The sequence below is a fragment of the Pseudophryne corroboree genome, chromosome 2 (genome assembly GCF_028390025.1).
Source record: "Pseudophryne corroboree isolate aPseCor3 chromosome 2, aPseCor3.hap2, whole genome shotgun sequence".
Classification (NCBI taxonomy): Eukaryota; Metazoa; Chordata; class Amphibia; order Anura; family Myobatrachidae; genus Pseudophryne; species Pseudophryne corroboree.
The window spans coordinates 670,057,352-670,083,564 of NC_086445.1; the positions used below are offsets into that span (position 1 = coordinate 670,057,352).

A 26,213-nucleotide genomic window follows, 5' to 3' on the forward strand; every position below is an offset into this window, starting at 1 on the left:
GACCCGTGGCCTCTACCTCTAAGAAAGGACCTGCTCCAGCAGGGACCATGTCTGTTCCAAGACTTACCGCGGCTGCGTTTGACGGCATGGCGGTTGAACGCCGGATCCTGAAGGAAAAAGGCATTCCGGATGAAGTCATCCCTACCCTGATCAAAGCCAGGAAGGATGTAACTGTGCAACATTATCACCGTATTTGGCGTAAATATGTTGCGTGGTGTGAGGCCAGGAAGGTCCCTACAGAGGAATTTCAACTGGGTAGTTTCCTGCATTTCCTGCAAACAGGACTGTCTATGGGCCTAAAATTTGGGTCCATTAAGGTTCAAATTTCGGCCCTGTCAATATTCTTCCAAAAAGAACTAGCTTCAGTTCCTGAAGTTCAGACGTTTGTCAAGGGAGTACTGCATATACAGCCTCCTTTTGTGCCTCCAGTGGCACCTTGGGATCTCAATGTAGTTTTGGGGTTCCTAAAATCACATTGGTTTGAACCACTCACCACTGTGGACTTAAAATATCTCACATGGAAAGTGGTAATGCTGTTAGCCCTGGCTTCAGCCAGGCGTGTATCAGAATATGCGGCTTTATCCTATAAAAGCCCTTACCTAATTTTTCATACGGATAGGGCAGAATTGAGGACTCGTCCTCAATTTCTCCCTAAGGTGGTTTCAGCATTTCACTTAAACCAGCCTATTGTGGTGCCTGCGGCTACTAGGGACTTGGAGGATTCCAAGTTGCTGGACGTAATCAGGGCCCTGAAAATATATGTTTCCAAGACGGCTGGAGTCAGAAAATCTGACTCTCTGTTTATCCTGTATGCACCCAACAAGCTGGGTGCTCCTGCTTCTAAGCAGACTATTGCTCGTTGGATTTGTAGTACAATTCAGCTTGCACATTCTGTGGCAGGCCTGCCACAGCCAAAATCTGTAAAAGCCCATTTCACAAGGAAAGTGGGCTCATCTTGGGCGGCTGCCCGAGGGGTCTCGGCTTTACAACTTTGCCGAGCAGCTACTTGGTCAGGGGCAAACACGTTTGCTAAATTCTACAAATTTGATACCCTGGCTGAGGAGGACCTGGAGTTCTCTCATTCGGTGCTGCAGAGTCATCCGCACTCTCCCGCCCGTTTGGGAGCTTTGGAATAATCCCCATGGTCCTTACAGAGTCCCCAGCATCCACTAGGACGTAACAGAAATAAAGGGAACACTAAAATAACACATCCTAGATCTGAATGAATGAAATATTCTTATTAAATACTTTGTTCTTTACATAGTTGAATGTGCTGACAACAAAATCACACACAAATTATCAATGGAAATCAAATTTATTAACCCATGGAGGTCTGGATTTGGAGTCACACTTAAAATTAAAGTGGAAAAAAACACACTACAGGCTGATCCAGCTTTGATGTAATGTCCTTAAAACAAGTCAAAATGAGGCTCAGTAGTGTGTGTGGCCTCCACGTGCCTGTATGACCTCCCTACAATGCCTAGGCATGCTCCTGATGAGGTGGCGGATGGTCTCCTGAGGGATCTCTTCCCAGACCTGGACTAAAGCATCCGCCAACTCCTGGACAGTCTGTGGTGCAACGTGGCGTTGGTGGATGGAGCGAGACATGATGTCCCAGATGTGCTCAATTGGATTCAGGTCTGGGGAATGGGCGGGCCAGTCCATAGCATCAATGCCTTCGTCTTGCAGGAACTGCTGACACACTCCAGCCACATGAGGTCTAGCATTGTCTTGCATTAGGAGGAACCCAGGGCCAACCGCACCAGCATATGGTCTCACAAGGGGTCTGAGGATTTCATCTCGGTACCTAATGGCAGTCAGGCTACCTCTGGCAAGCACGTGGAGGGCTGTGCGGCCCCCCAAAGAAATGCCACCCCACACCATTACTGACCCACTGCCAAACCGGTCATGCTGGAGGATGTTGCAGGCAGAACGTTCTCCTTGGCGTCTCCAGACTCTGTCACATGTGCTCAGTGAGAACCTGCTTTCATCTGTGAAGAGCACAGGGCGCCAGTGGCGAATTTGCCAATCTTGGTGTTCTCTGCCAAACGTCCTGCACGGTGTTGGGCTGTAAGCACAACCCCCACCTGTGGACGTCGGGCCCTCATATCACCCTCAAGGAGTCTGTTTCTGATCGTTTAAGTAGACACATGCACATTTGTGGCTTGCTGGAGGTCATTTTGCAGGGCTCCGGCAGTGCTCCTCCTGTTCCTCCTTGCACAAAGGCGGAGGTAGCGGTCCTGCTGCTGGGTTGTTGCCCTCCTACGGCCTCCTCCACGTCTCCTGATGTACTGGCCTGTCTCCTGGTAGCGCCTCCATGCTCTGGACACTACGCTGACAGACACAGCAAACCTTCTTGCCACAGCTCACATTGATGTGCCATCCTGGATGAGCTGCACTACCTGAGCCACTTGTGTGGGTTGTAGACTCCGTCTCATAGTGAAAGCACCGCCAGCTTTCAAAAGTGACCAAAACATCAGCCAGAAAGCATAGGAGCTGAGAAGTGGTCTGTGGTCACCACCTGCAGAACAACTCCTTTATTGGGGGTGTCTTGCTAATTGCCTATAATTTCCACCTGTTGTCTATTCCATTTGCACAACAGCATGTGAAATTGATTGTCAATCAGTGTTGCTTCCTAAGTGGACAGTTTGATTTCACAGAAGTGTGATTGTTTAAGTGTTCCCTTTACTTTTTGAGCAGTGTGTGTGTGTGTGTATATATATCTATTTATTTCCCTTTATTTTTTTTGAGCAGTGTGTATATCTATCTATATATGGAGAGAGATATATATAATTACAATATGAGACCCTGACACACCTAGCCCCCCAGGGTACAGAATATAGTGATAGCAAGACATGTGATACACTAGAATAAAATCCACACAGCAGCTACAGGCACACTCAGTCACAGGTACAATGCAGACGTTATTACAGATAACCAATAAAACTGCACTGGACTAGTAAAACTACATATAGATATGTATGTATATAGATATAACAATACACAGTAGAGCTTGTACTAAATATTCAGGTAGCAGTAGACTTGTTCTTAACAAACACTGTCTAAAATGACATGTAGATTACTTAAGTGCTTGTAAATGCACAGCGCTGATGAGACAGGCGGCTTTACAAGGAGACAGTGCCCTGCAGTCCCGGAAATCAGACCAGCTACTTGTGTAAAGATGGTGCCAAAATCTCTGTCAGGGAGTGAGGGAGAGTGAAATGCAGCACCAGGGCGGGAACATCAGCAGTAGATGGCGCCCGGAGCTGGGGGAGGGTCTACAGTTCAGCGCCTTATTCCCTATGCTGGTCCTCACCAACGGGTACTGTGGAGCCTATGTAAAACATATTTTAGTAAATCCGACCTGTGTTCCCTGCCCTGGTGGATACAGTGGGGTCCCTGTGCAGTACAGTGTCCACGCCAGCGGCGCGGTCCATCTCCTGAGACCGCGATTTACCGGACGGTCCCACCTGGGGGACCCTCTTACCCTGATGTGCAGCCACGCGATCCAGGAGAGCATCAGCTGTGGTGTGCCTGATGACCGGTGCGCCTCCGCTGCAAGTACCCGGGAACCCGGCCGCAGGAGTATGCAGCGCTGCTGGGGAGGTGTTGGAGCCGCAGCACAGAATGTCAGAATGACATAAACAGTGCTGCGGCCCATGAAGTTTTCTTAAAAAGCTCTTTTCAGGTCTGCCTAGCGCAGCCCCACCTCTTAGTGACCAGCTCTGCAGGCACCAACTTAAAAACTGAGCTCCAGTGCCCGAGGGCGGAGTTATAGAGGCGGCGGTGCAGTGCATCCTGGGAACAGTCCAAGCTTTAGCCTGTTGGTGCCTCGGATCAAGATCCAACTCTACACCCCAATGTATTCCCTGTGGTATCCCAGTGTACCTCGCTGCAGAAAAAATCAGGTTTTTGAAGGCAGTGAAAAAGGGGTATTAGAGTACAGCCACTTTCAAATGACATTTAATTTATTGACTTACTGTACATAGGCCCTCCTTTAGCAGCAATAAATATTCCTGGAGTAAGATACCCCTGTAGTTGTATCCAATGACGTATACCATACTACTACCAATAAAAGACTGCATTATACCAATGAAATTGTTGAAAATAACAGAAGGCAGTTAGAAAGAAAAAATAAAAAATACATAAGAAGTGTTCACTATCTGCTGTTATTTTGGGCTTTTTTGTACATTTTTGAGAGGTCAAGCATTGTTTTTTTAGCTTTTCGAGTAAGTTATAAGGGGTAGATATAAGGGAATGGATGGACACGGGTTCAATTTACTGTAGAAGACAAATGTAAGTTGTAAGATTACTAATGGCTACTTTCAAAAATGCTTCTAAAAAGTAATACGATTCTCCACTATTAAGACACTTTAACATTATTTGCTTTAACTTTTCACCTTGTTTTGCCTCCACCTTTCCTTATGCTAGTGCTGCTATGCTGAAGATTGCGGAGATGGAATATAATGGAGCCAACAGTATATTCCTCAGGCTGCTGATAGATAAGAAGTATGCTCTTCCCTTTCGGGTGCTTGACGCTCTTATCTTCCACTTTCTGGCATTCCGCTCAGACCGTAGAGAGCTTCCAGTGCTTTGGCATCAAAGTCTTCTTACACTCTGCCAGCGATATAAGGAAGATATGTCATCAGAGCAGAAAGAGGCGTTACTGGAGCTGCTGCGAGTTCACACTCACCCACAGATATCGAATGAGATTCGGCGTGAACTAGCAAACTCCAAATCCAGAGATGTAGAGTGTGCAACACCCATGGGCATGGACTGATCCGCACAGTGTTCAGCTAGTGTGACTGTATGTGATGGAACTTTGCTATAACTTTTTGAAATTGTTGGAAAGCCTTATCTACTATAGGTCTTTGTAGATGAAATATCAGTGAAGCAATTCAGTTGATGGACAAGTACAGCATAGCTGTGAAGTATAGACAATTGTGCCTTCATTATACAAGGAAGCGTCCTTAATGCAAAAATAAATAAATTATGACCTATATCTCAAATGTAAACGTGTTTTTGGAGTGCTGATCGTACACACACAATTTCTGTTTGAACTAGGCTAATGCGGTCAACCACTTAAAAACTTGTGTGATACCTGTACTACTACAATACACTTATATTTTGTTATTCATAGCTGTCCCACTTATTTTGGGTAGTGGAGAATGCAAGTTCCAACAGCAAATGTAATGAATTTCAGTATAATTGAATTACCATGTGTATAAAAAGCAGGCAAGACGTTGAGTAGAGGATTGTTTACACACACTGCGGTCAGTTTGGATGTAATATAAATTCAGGCACGTATCCTATTGCAATAAACATTTCTTACATATATACTGATGTCGACAAGCTCCGCTTGACTGTAAGTAAGGGTGTGCATGCACAGCTGCATCTGTGATCCCTAGGCTTTACATTATATGATCGCGGGTGTGACTTTTTAGGACCTAACTGATGGCTTAACAAGTGCTGATTGTGCCTACACTCTCTACAGTCATTTTACATAATGTATTGGTGTGCCAAATCTACACCTGCGTAAAGGTGCCTGTTCTCTAGTGCATATGCCGCACAGGCCATGTCCGAGCTGCCTACTGTACACAAGTTTGAGGTTGCGATGGAAGTGCAATGTGCATATGCAATGACAGTTTTGTTTGATGACTGACCTTTTCCCAATTAAGTTTTAATAAGGAATGCAGTAACTAGAAGTCAAGTTTATGCTTTCTTTAAAATAAACTCTCTTGACATGCATTATTCACACAAAGGCAAAATAAGTCGCTGACAGAAACCAAAGATTTTTTTTGTTTTTAATAGTAATGCTTCTAGGTACATGCTATTCTATGAATAAACACCTACCATGTACTTAGGGAACAGAAACAGAACAAATAGGAAATTTTTTTTTTTATGAAAATAGAGAAACAATGCTACAATGTCCAACATGGTAAGAGATCAGGAAAGAGAGTAACCTTACATTAGCCCAATAAGGACAAAGTACTATATTTACCAATACTGTTTATTCTGGAGATGTTTATCTTAATAAAGGATAACTACAACAAACATGTCTATAACAGATGAAGAAAAATGAAATACTCCAATCAGTAGAGCGTTTATGGGCGATTGTCATTTACTCTAATTACTAGATTTTTATGCCAACCAGCCAACTAGTTGGGCAGCTGGACAGATAATCTTCAAGTGTATGCCCAGCTTCAGTAACGTAGGGCCACAGTACTTTCAAAGCTAAAGAGTATTTTCTTCTTCCTTGTGTGATGTAACCATTTTGCCTTTTCAAGAGCTACGTTAAGGCTGATTTCTCCATGGGTTTGTTTTTTTTTTTTTTTGAAAGCTGAAAACTAGGTCATATGTGTTCTCCATGACCATTTGTATGATAGCTGACCGCAATGCTGCTATGTTGCTCACAGCACATCCGCCAAACTTTTATGTTACTGTCTCATTATAACTTTAAATAAAAGTGAACCTCTAATATAATCTATAGAAGCTTTGTAGATGTGTGACCCTTAAAACAGAGAACTCCACCCAATATATATAAACAGTGAATATGTCTGGCACTCTCCTTTTCTTTAAGCTGAATGAGCTGAAGCTCCTGCTCCGGTGCCCTCCTAAGCAGGCTGTGCAGTCTGCTAATATAACCAAGGAAGTCAATGGCGGCACTCTGGAGACTTGGTTAAAGTGATGAAAAAATGGTGCTGTTTTTCTTCAGGAAAAGCATATGCTTTTCCTGAAGACGGGGGCGAGTACCCCGAAACGTTGAAATAAACAGCACCATTTTTTCATCACTTTAACCAAGTCTCCAGAGTGCCGCCATTGACTTCCTTGGATAATATATATATATATATATATATATATATAAAAAAGGGGGGGCCTACTTCTATTAAGACATCCACCTCTGCGCCCCCTCCCCACAACAAATAGTACATTTCAATAGTGTAGTATCCTTTCACTCCAACAGGATACCTAATGGTCCAAAGCTGTACTCTATACTGCTAAGGGATGACCAGTTTTAAACATGCAGTGGTTGATGTTAATCTACTGCGCCCTCAACATTGACATGAATAATCAGATTCTCACAGAGGAGAGGCATCAATGAACCCTATGAAATTGGCAAGGTGCAGTATAAAGAGGATCAGAAGGTACCGGACTGTTCCAGGTTTCGGGTAGGTGGGGTGCAAAGTTGGAAGAAAACAAACCTTTTATCTTAACATCTTGAACTCTGCCAAAAATGAATCTTTAACTTCTTTCAAAATTTTAAATCTATACAAACTGCCAAAAAAGATTTTACTGACAGACCCATCTACTAGTTCACCTGCTCACACTTCGTTTCTATTTTGAGGTTTTGACCTTTGATTTGCAGAGCGCCAGGAAACCAGCTGGGCTCTGACTAGGGGTGCATTGGTAAAATCTTTTCTGTATGTGATAGCACAGATGTAAGTTGCTCCGTTTAACCGTTAATGTGTAATGTGTATCGTTATATGAAGCTATGATATGTTAGCATAGGTGTGGTAGCCTCGCAGTCGCAGATTATTGGTCTCCAAGCGTCTTCAGTCAGAACAGATTCGATCAGAATGTGGCAGTTCAGCAACTCATCCTGTGGAAAGTGTTAGTAAAACATCAGTGATTAACCTCACATGGCCTTAATACTAATACACTTTCTAAGGAATGTTTGACTGGGTTCAGAGTGCCTTATTATATTCAGGGGTAGATGAATGAATCTGGCACATATTGTGCTGTTATCACTCTTCCCGCTTCGCCACTTTAACGAATCAAAGTGGGAAACACTAGATGTATTAACATCGGTTCCGGTATGAAAGATAGATAGTGTCTAGTTAGACAGTCAATAGATAGACACCATATGTTAGATGGACATTAGGTCGACAGGGTCAAGAGGTCGACATGGAAAAGGTCGACCGGTCAAAAGGTCGACATGAAAACGGTAGACACCATGTTTATTGCATTTTTGTGGTTTGTGTGGATAGTTTTGTCATCTGGGACCCCCAATTGTAGAAAGGCATACCCTCGCGGGGCTCGCTTTGCTCGCCACGCTTCGGGCACGGTGGCTCGCTGCGCTCGCCACAAGGTTTATAACCAACTCTATGCCGACATGGATAAAGTATGAAATAATCCAAAAACATGTTACATTTTTAAAAAAACATTTGTCAATCTTTTTTATGTCGACCTTTTGACCATGTCGACCCTTTGACCCTGTCGACCTAATGTCTGTCTAATATATGGTGTCTATCTATTGACTGTCTAACTAGACACTGTCTATCTATCAAACGGATAGGATTAACATCTTGGCTGCTGGAGAGGTGGAGTGAAAACTTTCCCCTCCGGCGCTGCCTGGCAGAGCATCAGCCTAGTGCTGTGGTATATAGGCAACAACACCTGCAGCTATCAAAATCAATAGCTGTAGGTGTCAGAACGGTCAGTGCTGCTAACCGTTCATACATTGCCTGCCACAATGGCATGCTATCTTGTAAATAGCAGTGCTGATATGGACAGGAGCACATAGCACCCCTGTCACTTTTCAAGCACAGCCTCTGTCATACATTGGGGGGGTGCACATAACATGCGCCGATACCAATTCTCCCCCATAATGATGTTTAATACATCTACCCTGCAGTCTTCAATTTCTTGTCATCAAATAATGGGAATGCATCCGCAGAGATTGAGACTTTTAAGAAAACTACCACTGATAAAGACAAAAGTTGGTGGTTCTCATTTAAAACAATTTTCCAAACTTCTAGACAAGGGACATTTTTGTTGTTCTCGTGACACCACTGTTTCTAAGTAGATTTATGTACAATAGTGTTCAGAAATGTTCCCCAGAGTATCCTAGAAGCAATCATCGGTACACTAGTGCTTATATTAGTGAGGCCTAAGCAGTGTCATAATTATGGAGTAGAATGTAGACAAACAGGAAGTCATACTGAAACATAGGGGCAGATTTATCCATTTAACTGAAGATTTCTGCTGCGGGGTACACTGGGCTCCACAAGGATTCACATCGGGGTGTAGAGTAGGATCTTGACCCGAGGCACCAACAGGCTCAAAGCTTTTGACTGTTACCAAGATGCTCAGTGCCGCCTCCTCTATAACCCTGCCTCTATGCACAGGGAGCTCAGTTTGTAAGTTGGTGCCATGCAGTAAGCAGGCACTTAACAGGAGGGCTGCCTCATGGCAGTCCATTGATAGCTTAAATGACAAGAAAAATGAAGATGTTTCTTTTTTCTAATCAAGACTTCAAGGACTGCAGCAGACACAGTCTTTCTGACTTGCCTGTGTGCGGCTCCCTCACCCCCAGCGGCGCTGTATACTCCCGCGTCCTGGTTGCCAGGTCACTGCAGCAGAGGTGCCGGCTTCTTCTAAACATGAGTCACACGCGCGCTGCCGTCTCCCGGATCGCGGGGTCCGCAGACAAGGGGGAGGTAAGGGGCTCCTGTGCCCGCTATATACCGTGATCCAGTGCGGCTGTAGGAGGTGGGCCACGTGTGCGCTGGCGTGGACACAATACTGGGCAGCCGCTTCACTAGCCACCAGGGTCTACTTATGGGCACAGGTCAGGGGGACATTTTATAAACCTCCGTTCTACACTGCCCGCAAGCACCCGGTGGGGATGCCAACAGGGGGAGCAGGTTGGACCTGAGGCCCCTCCCCCCAGCACCAGGGCGCCATTTCAGCAATGTTCCCACCCTGGAGCTGCTTCTCTCTTATTCCCTCCCGGTCATCAGCCATTACAGACAGAGCCTTGCTGTTCCTGGGACTGCTAGGGCAAATCCTCCTCTGTGGAACCGCCTGATTGCCAGTGCTGTGCTTCCTACAGAACACTTAAGTACCTGTCACTAGTTAGTTAAGAAAGAGTGCATACATTCAGGGTTGTGTGGGTACAAACACCCTGTGATATACATTCAGTGATTACTGTGCATTGTTATACCTATTGTTATCACATATAGCCATACTGAGTATTACTTTGTATTGCTAGTCCAGTGCCGTTTATGGTACATAATTTCTGCATGTGACTATGGGGGTAATTCTGAGTTGTTCGCAGCAGCAAGTTTGTTAGCAATTAGGCAAAACCATGTGCACTGCAGGGGGGCAGATATAACATTTGCAGAGAGAGTTAGATTTGGGTGGGTTATTTTGTTTCTGTAATACAAGTTATCAGTTCCGCACCAGCAATACACCATGAAACCATATATACAAAATCAATATATATAACCAATATAAATAGCGCTGGCATCTGAACCATTAGGCAACACTTTATTATTGGTGGTGCTCCCAAAAAAACTTTTTGTAGATCAACTACAGATATATGGGGAAAGGAAAGACAAAAGATTCCTTTTTGGGAGCACTCTTCAATGTAAATTCATACAAGATAAGGTCAGAATATGAGTGTGAAATAAGCAATGTAATGGTGAATCATCTAAAACAGGGCTGGCCAAACCAGTCCTCGAGATCTACCAACAGTACACATTTTCCAGACCACCTAGAAGGTGCACAGGTGTAGTCATTACTAATTAAGATGTGCTGCATTCATTCCTAACTGACAATTCTACAGATCTCCAGGAGGCCTGGAAAACATGAACTGTTGGTAGATCTCGAGGACCGGTTTGGCCAGCCCTGATCTAAAACATAACATTTATTCTGTTTATATTTTAAAATAAAGACCTTATGGTCAAAATTTAAGAGTCTTGATCTTCTCCATTGATATGAATTCAAGACAAAAATAAAGGTGAAGTACAGAAATTAATTGTGGGAGTGTACAACAATTGCTGTTCAACCAGTGTTTAGAAATAAAAGTGATCATCTAGGTCAGGGGTGTCAAAGACAAGGCCCGCGGGCCAAATCCGGCCCGCCAGACCTCGTCTGATGGCCCGCGGTGCCGCCGCCATGAAACCCCCTTCTCCCGAGTGCCCAGCTCGGGGGGGGGCGGGGTTTCGCGGAATGACGCGATTGCGTCGTGACGTCACGGCGCAAACGCGTCATTCAACGAAACCCCGTCGGAGGAGGGAGAAGGGAGCCGCGCAGACGAGGAGGGAGAGGCGGCTGAAGAGCGGCGAGAACCGCTTCAAATGTAAGTCAGCCCCTCTCCCTTCCTCTCTTTCTCTCTCTCTCCCTCCTTCCACCACCTGCCACAATGTGTAAAATGGGGACCTGTACCTGCCGCTATGTGTAAAATGGGGACCTGTACCTGCCGCTATGTGTAAAATGGGGACCTGTGCCTGCCACAATGTGTAAAATGGGGACCTGTGCCTGCCACAATGTGTAAAATGGGGACCTGTACCTGCCACTATGTGTAAAATGGGGACCTGTGCCTGCCGCAATGTGTAAAATGGGGACCTGTGCCTGCCGCAATGTGTAAAATGGGGACCTGTGCCTGCCACAATGTGTAAAATGGGGACCTGTGCCTGCCACAATGTGTAAAATGGGGACCTGTACCTGCCGCTATGTGTAAAATGGGGACCTGTGCCTGCCACAATGTGTAAAATGGGGACCTGTGCCTGCCACAATGTGTAAAATGGGGACCTGTACCTGCCGCTATGTGTAAAATGGGGACCTGTGCCTGCCACAATGTGTAAAATGGGGACCTGTGCCTGCCACAATGTGTAAAATGGGGACCTGTACCTGCCGCTATGTGTAAAATGGGGACCTGTGCCTGCCGCAATGTGTAAAATGGGGACCTGTGCCTGCCGCAATGTGTAAAATGGGGACCTGTGCACTATAAAAGGGGGCACATGGCTGGGCACTATAAAAGGGGGCACATGGCTGGGCACTTTAAAAGGGGGCAGATGGCTGGGCACATATAAGGCAGGTGGAGCGGTAAATTTTGGATAGACCTACAGATACAACCGGCCCTTTGATGGGGACCAAACTGCTGATGCGGCCCCCGATGAATTTGAGTTTGACACCCCTGATCTAGGTGATGCCCACAGTACCCAGTATTCCTATGTGGTCTCCCATCCAAGTATTGACCAGGTCTATCCTATCAGCTTCCGAGATTTAAAAGATCGGGCTGATTTTGGGATAATATAACCGTGGACAGTGATAAAGATGATATCAGAAGGAAGAGAGAACCCACTTCTGCTGTCTGTACTCTGCCTGTTACACATCAGGGAGTTATTAATCCCCAGGCTTTTCCAGATGCGAGTGTTGGAAAGGAGAACCACAACCATAAAGTAGAAGATAGTCCACTGAGAATTCTTAGAATAATCCACTCTCAGCAGGGGTGTCAGGACGTTTTTTGGTTGGGGGGGGGGGGGCCAAGATAAAATCTCAGTTTGGCGCCCCTAGCTGGCCACCTTAGACAGGTCACTTGTACCAGTATGGAACTCTATGTCCTTTACTTACATTACACCGCACAGTAATGTCCGTTACATTACACCGCACAGTAGTGCCCGTTAGTCACATTACACCGCACAGTAGCATCCTTTAAACACACTACACCACACCGCAGCATCAATTACTCACATTACACCGCACAGTAGCATCCGTTACTCACATTACAGCACACAGTGGCGTCCGTTACATACATTACACAGCACAGTAGCGTCCGTTAGTCACATTACACTGTACAGTATTGTCCGTTAGTCACATTACACTGCACAGTAGCGTCAGTAAGTCACATTTCACCGCACAGTACCGTCCGTTAGTCACATTACACTGCACAGTAGCTTCCGTTAGTCACATTACATTGCACAGTAGCGTCCATTAGTCACATTACACTGCACAGTAGCTTCCGTTAGTCACATTACGCTGCACAGTAGCGTCCGTTGGTCACATTACAATGCACAGTAGCGTCCGTTAGTCACATTACACCGCACAGTAACATCCGTTAGTCACATTACACCGCACAGTAGCGTCCTTTAAACACACCACACAACAGCATCCGTTACTCACGTTACACCGCACAGTAGTGTCTGTTAGTCACATAACACTGCACAGTAGCATCCTTTAAAGACACTACACCACACAGCAGCTTCCGTTACTCACATTACACCGCACAGTAGTGTCTTAAGTCACATTACACCGCACAGTAGCATCTGTTACTCACATTACAGCACACAGTAGCGTCCATTAGTCACATTTCACAGCACAGTAGCGTCCGTTAGTCACATTACAACACACAGTAGTACCCTTATACACAGTACATCACACAGTAGAGCCCCTTATACATGTCACGCCACACAGAAGAGCCGCTTATACACATTGCACCACAGCAGAACTCCTTATACACGTTACACTACACCTGTAACACATGTACACATGTAATGCCAGGTAGAGCTGCTTAAACACCTCCTACCTGCCACCCAAACCCACTCCCCTACCGTCATTCATTGAATACTTATTCACATTGATGCTGATTATATATATATATATATATATATATACATACGTGATTCGTCCGGCACTCACAAATGAACAGCTTGCTGTGTAAGTGCTCCGGTGCCCTCCCAACAGACGCTGCGGTCCGTGTGTATGTAGAAGAAGGTATGCGGCGGCACTCAGGAGACGGGTAACAGGTGAAACATTACCCGTCTCCTGAGTGCCGCCGCATACCTATATATATATATATATATATATATATATATATAAAAGGAAATAGAGTTTCCCCAGGGAGCTAGTGATATTCTTTGGTATATCAAGAGTTTTCACTTCAAATAAAAAATCATGAGAAATAGACTTATTTATTTCATAAAATACAGTAAAATAAGCTGTATCACAATATGTCCAAAGTGACAATCAACAAAGTTTCGTACAAATATTTGTGTTGGTAACAATTCAGTCACATAACATGATAATTGATCCTCCTTGAAGAGATGACAAAAACCGCTGTCTTAACCCAACGCGTTTCGTCCTACGGACTTCATCAGGGGTTATATTTATAATCAAAGGATCACAGTATGGACAAGCAACTTAGGGTGTCTTCAAAGGTAAATAAAAACACTTAAAAGTGATATCGAACTAGATCACACCACATGGGATATCAATTAAGCACATTAGATGTAATTCATTCTGTGTTTATCCACTGAGCCAAACTATGTTTGGAGATTTCTGAGAGCAATTGTATTTAAACCACTTGTGTTGAAAAAATAAGAATTTACTTACCGATAATTCTATTTCTCGTAGTCCGTAGTGGATGCTGGGGACTCCGTAAGGACCATGGGGAATAGCGGCTCCGCAGGAGACTGGGCACAAAAGTAAAGCTTTAGAACTACCTGGTGTGCACTGGCTCCTCCCCCCATGACCCTCCTCCAAGCCTCAGTTAGGATACTGTGCCCGGACGAGCGTACACAATAAGGAAGGATTTTGAATCCCGGGTAAGACTCATACCAGCCACACCAATCACACCATATAACTTGTGATCTAAACCCAGTTAACAGCATGATAACAGAGGAGCCTCTAGAAAAGATGGCTCACTACAGCAATAACCCGATTTTTTGGTAACAATAACTATGTACCAGTATTGCAGACAATCCGCACTTGGGATGGGCGCCCAGCATCCACTACGGACTACGAGAAATAGAATTATCGGTAAGTAAATTCTTATTTTCTCTAACGTCCTAAGTGGATGCTGGGGACTCCGTAAGGACCATAGGGATTATACCAAAGCTCCCAAACGGGCGGGAGAGTGCGGATGACTCTGCAGCACCAAATGAGAGAACTCCAGGTCCTCCTCAGCCAGGGTATCAAATTTGTAGAATTTTACAAACGTATTTGCTCCTGACCAAGTAGCTGCTCGGCAAAGTTGTAAAGCCGAGACCCCTCGGGCAGCCGCCCAAGATGAGCCCACCTTCCTTGTGGAATGGGCTTTTACAGATTTTGGCTGTGGCAGGCCTGCCACAGAATGTGCAAGCTGAATTGTACTACAAATCCAACGAGCAATAGTCTGCTTAGAAGCAGGAGCACCCAGCTTGTTGGGTGCATACAGAATAAACAACGAGTCAGATTTTCTGACTCCAGCCGTCCTGGAAACCTATATTTCCAGGGCTCTGACAACGTCTAGCAACTTGGAGTCCTCCAAGTCCCTAGTAGCTGCAGGCACCACAATAGGTTGATTCAGGTGAAACGCTGAAAACCACCTTAGGGAGAAACTGAGGACAAGTCCTCAATTCCGCCCTGTCCGAATGGAAAATCAGATGAGGGCTTTTACAGGATAAAGCCGCCAATTCTGACACGCACCTGGCCCAGGCCAGGGCCAACAGCATGACCACTTTCCATGTGAGATATTTTAACTCCACATATTTAAGTGGTTCAAACCAATGTGACTTTTGGAACCCAAAAACTACATTTAGATCCCAAGGTGCCACTGGAGGCACAAAAGGAGGCTGTATATACAGTACCCCTTTCACAAACGTCTGAACTTCAGGGACTGAAGCTAGTTCTTTTTGGAAGAAAATTGACAGGGCCGAAATTTGAACCTTAATGGACCCCCATTTCAGGCCCATAGACACTCCTGTTTGCAGGAAATGTAGGAATCGACCTAGTTGAAAATTCCTCCGTCGGGGCCTTACTGGCCTCGCACCACGCAACATATTTTCGCCAAATGCGGTGATAATGTTTTGCGGTTATATCTTTCCTGGCTTTGATCAGGATAGGGATGACTTCATCCGGAATGCCTTTTTCCTTCAGGATCCGGCGTTCAACCGCCCTGCCGTTAAACGCAGCCGCGGTAAGTCTTCGAACAGACAGGGTCCTTGCTGGAGCAGGTCCCTTCTTAGAGGTAGAGGCCACGGATCCTCCGTGAGCATCTCTTGAAGTTCCGGTTACCAAGTCCTTCTTGGCCAATCCGGAGCCACGAATATAGTGCTTACTCCTCTCCATCTTATAATTCTCAGTACCTTGGTTATGAGAGGCAGAGGAGGGAACACATACACTGACTGGTACACCCACTGTGTTACCAGAGCGTCTACAGCTATTGCCTGAGGGTCCCTTGACCTGGCGCAATACTTGTCGAGTTTTATAAACATGTGGAAGACTTCTGGGTGAAGTCCCCACTCTCCCGGGTGGAGGTCGTGTCTGCTGAGGAAGTCTGCTTCCCAGTTGTCCACTCCCGGAATGAATACTGCTGACAGTGCTATCACATGATTTTCCGCCCAGCGAAGTATCCTTGCAGCTTCTGCCATTGCCCTTCTGCTTCTTGTGTCACCCTGTCTGTTTACGTGGGTGACTGCCGTGATGTTGTCCGAATGGATCAACTCCGGGTGACCTTGAAGCAGAGGTCTTGCTGAGCTTAGAGCATTGTAAATGGCCCTTAGCTTCAGGATATTTATGTGAAGTGATGTCTCCAGGCTTGACCATAAGCTCTGGAAATTCCTTCCCTGTGTGACTGCTCCCCAGCCTCGCAGGCTGGCATCCGTGGTCACCAGGACCCAGTCCTGAATGTGCGGCCCTCTAGAAGATGAGCACTCTGCAACCACCACAGGAGAGACACCCTTGTGCTTGGTGACAGGGTTATCCGCTGATGCATCTGAAGATGCGACCCAGACCATTTGTCCAGCAGGTCCCACTGGAAAGTTCTTGCGTTGAATCTGCCGCATGGGATTGCTTCATAGGAAGCCACCATTTTTCCCAGAACCATCTCATTGATGTACTGAGACTTGGCTTGGTTATAGGAGGTTCCCGACTAGCTCGGATAACTCCCTGACTTTCTCCTCCGGGAGAAACACCTTTTTCTGAACTGTGTCCAGGATCATCCCTAAGAACAGAAGACGAGTCGTCGGAATCAGCTGCGATTTTGGAATATTGAGAATCCAATTGTGCTGCCGCAACACTACCTGATATAGTGCTACACCGACCTCCAACTGTTCCCTGGATCTTACCCTTATCAGGGAATCGTCCAAGTAAGGGATAACTAAAATTCCCTTCCTTCGAAGGAGTATCATCATTTCGGCCATTACCTTGGTAAAGACCCGGGGTGCCGTGGACCATCCATACGGCAGCGTCTGAAACTGATAGTGACAGTTCTGTACCATAAACCTGAGGTACCCTTGGTGAGAAGGGTAAATTGGGACATGAAGGTAAGCATCCTTGATGTCCCGAGACATCATGTAGTCCTCTTCTTCCAGGTTCGCAATCACTGCTCTGAGTGACTCAATCTTGAATTTGAACCTCTGTATGTAAGTGTTCAAAGATTTTAGATTTAGAATCGGTCTCACCGAGCCGTCCGGCTTCGGTACCACAACAGTGTGGAATAATACCCCGTTCCCTGTTGCAGGAGGGGTACCTTGATTATCACCTGCTGGGAATACAGCTTGTGAATGGCTTCCAAAACTGTCTCCCTGTCAGAAGGAGACATCGGTAAAGCCGACTTTAGGAAACGGCGATGGGGAGACGTCTCGAATTCCAATTTGTACCCCTGAGATATCACCTGAAGGATCCAGGGGTCTACTTGCGAGTGAGCCCACTGCGCGCTGAAATTCATTGAGACGGGCCCCCACCGTGCCTGATTCTGCTTGTAAAGCCCCAGCGTCATACTGAGGGCTTGGCAGAGGCGGGAGAGGGTTTCTGTTCCTGGGAACTGGCTGATTTCTGCAGCCTTTTTCCTCTCCCTCTGTCACGGGGCAGAAATGAGGAACCTTTTGCCCGCTTGCCCACGAAAAGACTGCGCCTGATAATACGGCGTCTTCTCATGTTGAGAGGCGACCTGGGGTACAAACGTGGATTTCCCAGCTGTTGCCGTGGCCACCAGGTCTGAAAGACCGACCCCAAATAACTCCTCCCCTTAATAAGGCAATACTTCCAAATGCCATTTGGAATCCGCATCACCTGACCACTGTCGTGTCCATAACCCTCTACTGGTAGAAATGGACAACGCACTTAGACTTGATGCCAGTCGGCAAATATTCCGCTGTGCATCACGCATATATAGAAATGCATCTTTTAAATGCTCTATAGGCAATAATATACTGTCCCTATCTAGGGTATCAATATTTTCAGTCAGGGAATCCGACCACGCCAACCCAGCACTGCACATCCAGGCTGAGGCGATTGCTGGTCGCAGTATAACACCAGTATGTGTGTAAATACCTTTTAGGATGCCCTCCTGCTTTCTATCAGCAGGATCCTTAAGGGCGGCCATCTCAGGAGAGGGTAGAGCCCTTGTTCTTACAAGCGTGTGAGCGCTTTATCCACCCTAGGGGGTGTTTCCCAACGCACCCTAACCTCTGGCGGGAAAGGATATGATGCCAATAACATTTTAGAAATTATCAGTTGTTATCGGGGGAAAACCACGCATCATCACACACCTCATTTAATTTCTCAGATTCAGGAAAACTACAGGTAGTTTTTCCTCACCGAACATAATACCCCTTTTTGGTGGTACTCGTATTATCAGAAATGTGTAAAACATTTTTCATTGCCTCAATCATGTAACGTGTGGCCCTACTGGAAGTCACATTTGTCTCTTCACCGTCGACACTGGAGTCAGTATCCGTGTCGGCGTCTATATCTGCCATCTGAGGTAACGGGCGCTTTAGAGCCCCTGACGGCCTATGAGACGTCTGGACAGGCACAAGCTGAGTAGCCGGCTGTCTCATGTCAACCACTGTCTTTTATACAGAGCTGACACTGTTACGTAATTCCTTCCAACAGTTCATCCACTCAGGTGTCGACCCCCTAGGGGGTGACATCACTATTACAGGCAATCTGCTCCGTCTCCACCTCATTTTTCTCCTCATACATGTCGACACAAACGTACCGACATACAGCACACACACAGGGAATGCTCTGATAGAGGACAGGACCCCACTAGCCCTTTGGGGAGACAGAGGGAGAGTTTGCCAGCACACACCAGAGCGCTATATATATACAGGGATAACCTTATATAAGTGTTTTTCCCCTTATAGCTGCTGTATCTTTAATACTGCGCGTAATTAGTGCCCCCCTCTCTTTTTTAACCCTTTCTGTAGTGTAGTGACTGCAGGGGAGAGCCAGGGAGCTTCCCTCCAACGGAGCTGTGAGGGAAAATGGCGCCAGTGTGCTGAGGAGATAGGCTCCGCCCCCTTATCGGCGGCCTTATCTCCCATTTTTCTATGTATTCTGGCAGGGGTTAAATTCATCCATATAGCCCAGGAGCTATATGTGATGCATTTTTTGCCCTCCAAGGTGTTTTTATTGCGTCTCAGGGCGCCCCCCCCCAGCGCCCTGCACCCTCAGTGACCGGAGTGTGAAGTGTGCTGAGAGCAATGGCGCACAGCTGCAGTGCTGTGCGCTACCTTGTTGAAGACAGGACGTCTTCTGCCGCCGATTTTCCGGACCTCTTCTGTCTTCTGGCTCTGTAAGGGGGCCGGCGGCGCGGCTCTGGGACCCATCCATGGCTGGGCCTGTGATCGTCCCTCTGGAGCTAATGTCCAGTAGCCTAAGAAGCCCAATCCACTCTGCACGCAGGTGACTTCGCTTCTTCTCCCCTTAGTCCCTCGATGCAGTGAGCCTGTTGCCAGCAGGTCTCACTGAAAATAAAAAACCTAAAACTAAACTTTTCACTAAGCAGCTCAGGAGAGCCACCTAGTGTGCACCCTTCTCGTTCGGGCACAAAAATCTAACTGAGGCTTGGAGGAGGGTCATGGGGGGAGGAGCCAGTGCACACCAGGTAGTTCTAAAGCTTTACTTTTGTGCCCAGTCTCCTGCGGAGCCGCTATTCCCCATGGTCCTTACGGAGTCCCCAGCATCCACTTAGGACGTTAGAGAAATAGCTCATAGAGCAGCTTTTCACTAAATCGCAGCAGCTAGGAGCATTACTGGATGCAGAGAGGTACATTTACAGTTTTCTGCCTTGTGTAAAATCTACGTTTGGATGCGATTTAGTGAAAAGCTGCTCTATGAGCTATTTTTCAACACAAGTGGTTTAAATACAATTGCTCTCAGAAATCTCCAAACATAGTTTGGCTCAGTGGATAAACACAGAATGAATTACATCTAATGTGCTTAATTGATATCCCATGTGGTGTGATCTAGTTCGATATCACTTTTAAGTGTTTTTATTTACCTTTGAAGACACGCTAAGTTGCTTGTCCATACTGTGATCCTTTGATTATAAATATAACCCCCGATGAAGTCCGTAGGACGAAACGCGTTGGTTAAGACAGCGGTTTTTGTCATCTCTTCAAGGAGGATCAATTATCATGTTATGTGACTGAATTGTTACCAACACAAATATTTGTACGAAACTTTGTTGATTGTCACTTTGGACATATTGTGATACAGCTTAATTTACTGTATTTTATGAAATAAATAAGTCTATTTCTCATGATTTTTTATTTGAAGTGAAAACTCTTGATATACCAAAGAATATCACTAGCTCCCTGGGGAAACTCTATTTCCTTTTTTTATTCGTAACCATTGTACCCCGTCTAACAGGGGGTACTTCCCCTACGGTGTAGCTCTTCATATCTTTAGCGCGAAAAAGGTCTTATACTTTTTCTACATATATATATATATATATATATATATATATAGTTATTTGTATATTGTTATTCATTCCTATTAAATTGCTTTTAAAAACAGCACAGTTAATTTAGATGGTCCAGTAATTCTCTTTTCCCTGGTGGCCTACTGTGAAAACATTCAGCAGGTGTTCACTACTCCCAACCCCTTATACAAGTTACACCACCGTAGAGCCGCTTATACACTTTACACGACAGTAGAGCTGCTTATACACGTTACACCACAGTAGAGCCGCTTATACACGTTACACCACAGTAGAGCCTCTTATACACTTTACACCACAGTAGAGCCGCTTATAAACGTTACACCACAGAAGGGAAGGGAACCTTAAAGTTCTATATACAGTGGCACTGTCAGATAGCGTGAGCACAGGTGCCACTGCAGTGTCTCCACCCCATGCATACACTAAAATAATAAGGGTATTGCAAGGGTTGGCTGTCATGTATGCCCAGAGGTTTGGAAGTGCACCCGCATTTTACCCTACACACAATATTTATAGGCACTGTCACCGCACCCATGGACACTTACCCCAGGGCAGGTCGGTGGTCTTGGACTTAACTTTCCTTCTACTGCCTGTGTCCTTCTTGGTCCTGTGTCCCTTACTGTCTCCTCTTCTGTCACTGGCTACTGGAGGCGGAGCTGTGAGGAGTGACCAGAGACATTAAAGGAAGGGACAGGCCCAGAGGCGCGTGGCCCGGTTTAGAGGTGTGGCAATGCCCCCTCACATCCAAAAAAGTTCGGTAATACTATGCACAGGGACGCATACTGGTGCCATGTGTTCCAGAGGGGGGACATTTGTATGCGGGGGGGAAGGGGGGGGGATCAGTACACGGACAGGGGCTTTCTCCAACAGGGCAGGGGCACAGTAGCTGGTAACATGGAGCAGGAGGTATTTTGTGTGAATAATAGACACCTGGCGGGGGACACCCATGTATCACACACACACACAGATACCACTACATGTGAGGGACAGCACTCTTACCTCTTTTATGTTGCAGCCCCCCCCCCCCTCCCAATCACTCCTGTGGGCTCCTTAAACTGCTAGGAGGGGAAGGAGACTCTAACTGCTGCCGAGTGCAGTCTGTACCCACACTGTCTCACCAGCAGCTCTACCTGCACCCGCTCCGGCGCTACCGCTAGCGGCTCAGCTCAGATGTGCAAGAGCAGAGCCACCGGCGGGTGGCCCACGGACCACCACTGCATAGGCAATTGCCTAGTTCAGCTCTGCGCGAGTGACGGTGACTGTCACTGAGTGCAGTGCGCCCTCATCAGGCCGGCGCTCTGCGCAACCGCGAAGGTAGGGGATTGATCCAGGTGGATGGCGCCTCCCTCATGTTTGGGGGGAGCAAGCTGCCCCCTTGCCCCCCCCCCCCCCCATTCCGACGCCCCTGACTCTCAGTATTTGAAGGAAGATAAATACTTCTGCTTTCTGTTGATAGCAAAATGTACGCTGAAAAGAGCTGAACTCTAATCAGCACTGCTATCAGCCAGATGAGAGAGTGATAGAATATTACAAGCATTATACACAATATCTGGATAATTAAGAACAAATCTTTGAGTAATTAATACTCTAATGCAACATGAAAGGTGTTGTGATATATGCGAAATCCAAATAGAGTCTGCCAGATCCTTTAATTTTATAGGATTGAAATGTCCACATTTTCACCTAGCAGAATTTGGATCAAATATCCACATTTTTCTCCTGATCAAGTAATTAGAGCCTAACTCTATAAAAACTTGAGCATCTCCAAGAATCACTATTTAGTATAGAAACATTGGAAAGAAAAGGATTGTCTCTTTGTTGGCGCACTATAAGAAAGAGAATGAGTATTTAAAATTTAACTTTTAATTCCATGGAATTAAAAGTTAAATTTTAAATACTCCATTCTCTTTCTTATAGTGCGCCAACAAAGAGACAATCCTTTTCTTTCCAATGTTTCTCTTCTAGCCCATTGTCTATGGCGGCACCCCCACATACCATTGTCAACTGATTTATAATAATAAAATTGTGGAATCATATTAGATTATTATTAGCATCACTAATTGAATAAGAGTCCAGTGCGGAGGATTTTGTTCCCTTTTCCCCTTCTCCCTGAATCTATATCACTATTTAGTATACAAGAAGAAAAAGCAAACAATAAGTAATGATCAAGCGTATAAAAAGAGTTTTTCACTGGTATCCAAAGAATCTGTGGTATACATGCTTTTCCGATCAGATTTCGGTTTTGGAAAAGGGTCTTTCATTTTCCCCAACATCCACATTTCATCCATTTAAATGGGAAACTAATTTGAGACTATTTGGCCAAAAACTCCTATTAACTAAATATTTCAATAATAAAAATACTGAAATAACAACTATGCCCGCAGATACATTATCCCAACAGGAGATTGAAGCTGTCAGGATCTTGGAAGAACTTGCGGATGAACATGATGACCCCAGTGAAGACCAAGATCTACAACATAAACGGCCTATATGCAAAAAGAAATCTACATTTTTTCCAGGAGACCAGACATGTCCAGAAATCAGAATCTTCCTCAATCTTGTATCTCGAGATTTCGATAAACTGTACAAACAGCAGAAATTCCATCGAAAACCTGGCAATCTGACTTACTCTCAAAAGAACGCGCTAAAACAAATCCGAAGTTGGGATGATGTCCAAATTAAGCCATCGGATAAGGGCGGCAACATTGTGATTTGGCCAACCAATTTATATCTCAAGGAGGCCAGTCGCCAATTGAATGACACTTCTTGTTATAAAATTACTCTGTTTGACCCCACACCTCACAAAATACATGAGAATTATTGACAGACATCTACAACTTGGAACTATTACAAAAGGAGAATGGGAATACTTACGTCACATCCTCGAACACCTACATTCTACTTACTGCCAAAAGTACACACAAATTTTAAAAACCCACCTGGAAGGCCCATTATATCAGGCAATGTTGGCCTTCTAGAGAAAGCTAGTTGCTTTCTGGATGTACATCTAAGACACCACGTTCTGACTCTTCCTTCGTACATCAAGGACACTACCGATGTACTTAAAAAGGTACACAATGTATATTTGGAGGAATTATACTTATTGGTGAGCCTCGATGTCGAGGCATTATACACATCTATAAAACATGAATTGGGCGTGAGGGCAGTAAGGTATTTTCTAACAATAGAAGGAATAGGTGAATTCCAACAATTTTTGTTGTAATACAAATTCCAGTAATTCTATCATAACTACTTCCTGTTCAACAGTCGCTTTCACATTTAATTGAGGGGCACTGCGATGGGGGCAGCCTGCGCCCCAACGTACGCTAATTTATTCTTGGGGCGGTGGGAACGAGAAATCGTTTTCAGCGACGATCAAGAACATTATACCAATCATATCGTCACATGGATGCGTTTCATAGATGATATTTTCATGATATGGGACGGTCCAGAAACCAAACTGGAGGAATATATTCAAACTGTCAACAGTAACAACGTGAATTTTAAATTCACTTATACCAGTAGCAGAATGAGTATCTCCTTCCTGGACCTCAGAATATATTGAGACGGTAATAATAAGATCGCTACAGAGATCTTCAGGAAGGAAACATCAACCAACAGTTTACTTCATTCCTCCAGTGCACATTTTCCACCGACCATCAGGAACATTCCCAAGGGTGAGTTTCTCCGGTTAAAACGGAATTGTTCAGATGAACTAAGCTTCCGGAACACGTGTGAAGATCTTAGTATCAGACTTAAGGTACGCGGCTATAGTAATCGCCTGATCAAGAAGGCCAAATACAAAATTAGCAAAATACAGCGTGAATCTTTAATATTTGTGGATAAGAAGGATCCAGAACCAAAAGAAGTGGGGACAATAAGATTCATTGGCGATTTCTGTAGGAGTTAGAGAGAAGCCAGACAAATCTTGCAAAACCATTGGCATGTATTGAAAATGGATGAAGATCTATCCGAACATATTGGGGATAAGATCAATATGAGTTGGAGACGAGCACCCAACCTAAAAGACAAATTAGTGAAAAGTCACTTTTCACATTCATCAAAATCTCAAGCATCTTTACAGGGCAGTTACCCTTGTGGCAACTGCAAGGCCTGTTCATATATCTGTAACCAAGTGGTTGTCAAGGATAAATACAACCAACAAATGCAGATCAAAGGATATTTCAATTGCAGGACAGAAAATTTGATCTATTGCATTGTATGCCCGTGCAATTTACGCTATGTGGGCATGACCTCACGTATGCTCAAAGTGAGAGCACTGGAACATGTGGGGAGTGTCCAAAATGCTAGGTCAGATTCATCCAAATTTAAGACATTGACCACTGTTGCAAAACATATTTTCCAAGTTCACAACAGTAGAACCCAAGATCTACGGATTTTTGGTCTGGAACATGTGAAAATGGGCCTAAGAGGGGGAGACATAATGACCAGGCTGCAGAAAAAGGAATCAGAATGGATCTTCAAGCTACATTCATTGATACCTAGAGGGTTAAATGAGAACATAAATTACAACGTTTTTCTCGAATAACCCTTAGGTCTGTATTGTATCCGGTAGATCTCTAAGATTCTGAGGTTCCCTTCAGAATAAATATACATTTTTAATGTATTAATGTTTACTCTAGAATGAGTTAGTACTCTGGTTTCCATACCTCTGGTTTTACCATCCATTACTCATCCACGTCTCACTCACATACATCAATGTTTATTTGCACTTTTTGTACTCAGTTTGTTTTAATCACATATCACCTTGATTTATTCACTTATTAATTCTAATTTGAATCACCTTACAAACACTGATATTCATCTCACATCGTAGCTATTTACTTACACTGACTTTCAGCAGTTCACACACTACATTTACTTCAGTTTAGCACCATGCTCACTCTTACCTTCACTTTCACATCATCATACCCAAGGGCACTTTGTTAATACATTCATCCCATCACTCAACAGCTCAGTCTCTTCACATTTTCTTTCTCTTTTTTTCTCTCTTATTAACCTTACCAATTACCTTTAATCCATTAGAACCTTCCCCAAATCACATATTTACATATTTATTTAGTTTAGAACACTTATCTAGCAACATGCACACTCCTTATTATATTATATTTCTCTTACGTCCTAGAGGATGCTGGGGACTCCAAAAGGACCATGGGGTATAGACGGGATCCGCAGGAGACATGGGCACATTATAAGACTTTGAATGGGTGTGAACTGGCTCCTCCCTCTATGCCCCCCCTCCAGACCTCAATTAGATTCTGTGCCCAGAGAGACTGGAAACACACTAGGGGAGCTCTCCTGACTTTCTCTGAAAAGACTTTTAGTAGGTTTTTTATTTTCAGGGAGACCTGCTGGCTACAGGCTCCCTGCATCGTGGGACTGAGGGGAGAGAAGTCAGACCTACTTTTTCTTAGTCAAAGGCTCTGCTTCTTAAGCTACTGGACACCATTAGCTCCAGAGGGTTCGATCACTTGGTGTGCCTAGCTGCTTGTTCCTGGAGCCGCGCCGTCACCCCCCTCACAGAAGCCAGAAGAAAGAAGCCGGGCGAGTATTCAGAAGAAAGAAGACTTCAGTGACGGCAGAAGACTTCGGTAACGGAGGTACAGCGCGGCGGTCGCGCTGCGCTCTATACTCCCACACATACACCATCGGCACATGCAGGGCGCAGGGGGGGCGCCCTGGGCAGCAGTTACTGAGGTTTTTAACACTGGCAAAGAGCACTAAATATAAGACCCCTGCCAGTATAAATATTTAA

At 45.1% G+C, this 26,213-nt stretch overlaps 2 protein-coding genes across 2 annotated transcripts in view; one reads left to right on the forward strand and one right to left on the reverse strand.

The window, feature by feature from the left end:
- Positions 1–5,009, forward strand: part of BYSL (bystin like) — a 110,014-nt gene extending 105,005 nt beyond the window's left edge. Inside the window, exon 7 of the mRNA XM_063955081.1 lies at positions 4,432–5,009. Coding sequence (XP_063811151.1) covers positions 4,432–4,780 — 349 coding nt within the window. The 3' untranslated portion in view covers positions 4,781–5,009. The remainder of the gene's footprint in view (positions 1–4,431) is intronic.
- A 772-nt stretch (positions 5,010–5,781) lies between these two features.
- Positions 5,782–26,213, reverse strand: part of CCND3 (cyclin D3) — a 160,269-nt gene continuing 139,837 nt past the window's right edge. The window contains exon 5 of the mRNA XM_063955082.1: positions 5,782–7,600. Coding sequence (XP_063811152.1) covers positions 7,481–7,600 — 120 coding nt within the window. The 3' untranslated portion in view covers positions 5,782–7,480. The remainder of the gene's footprint in view (positions 7,601–26,213) is intronic.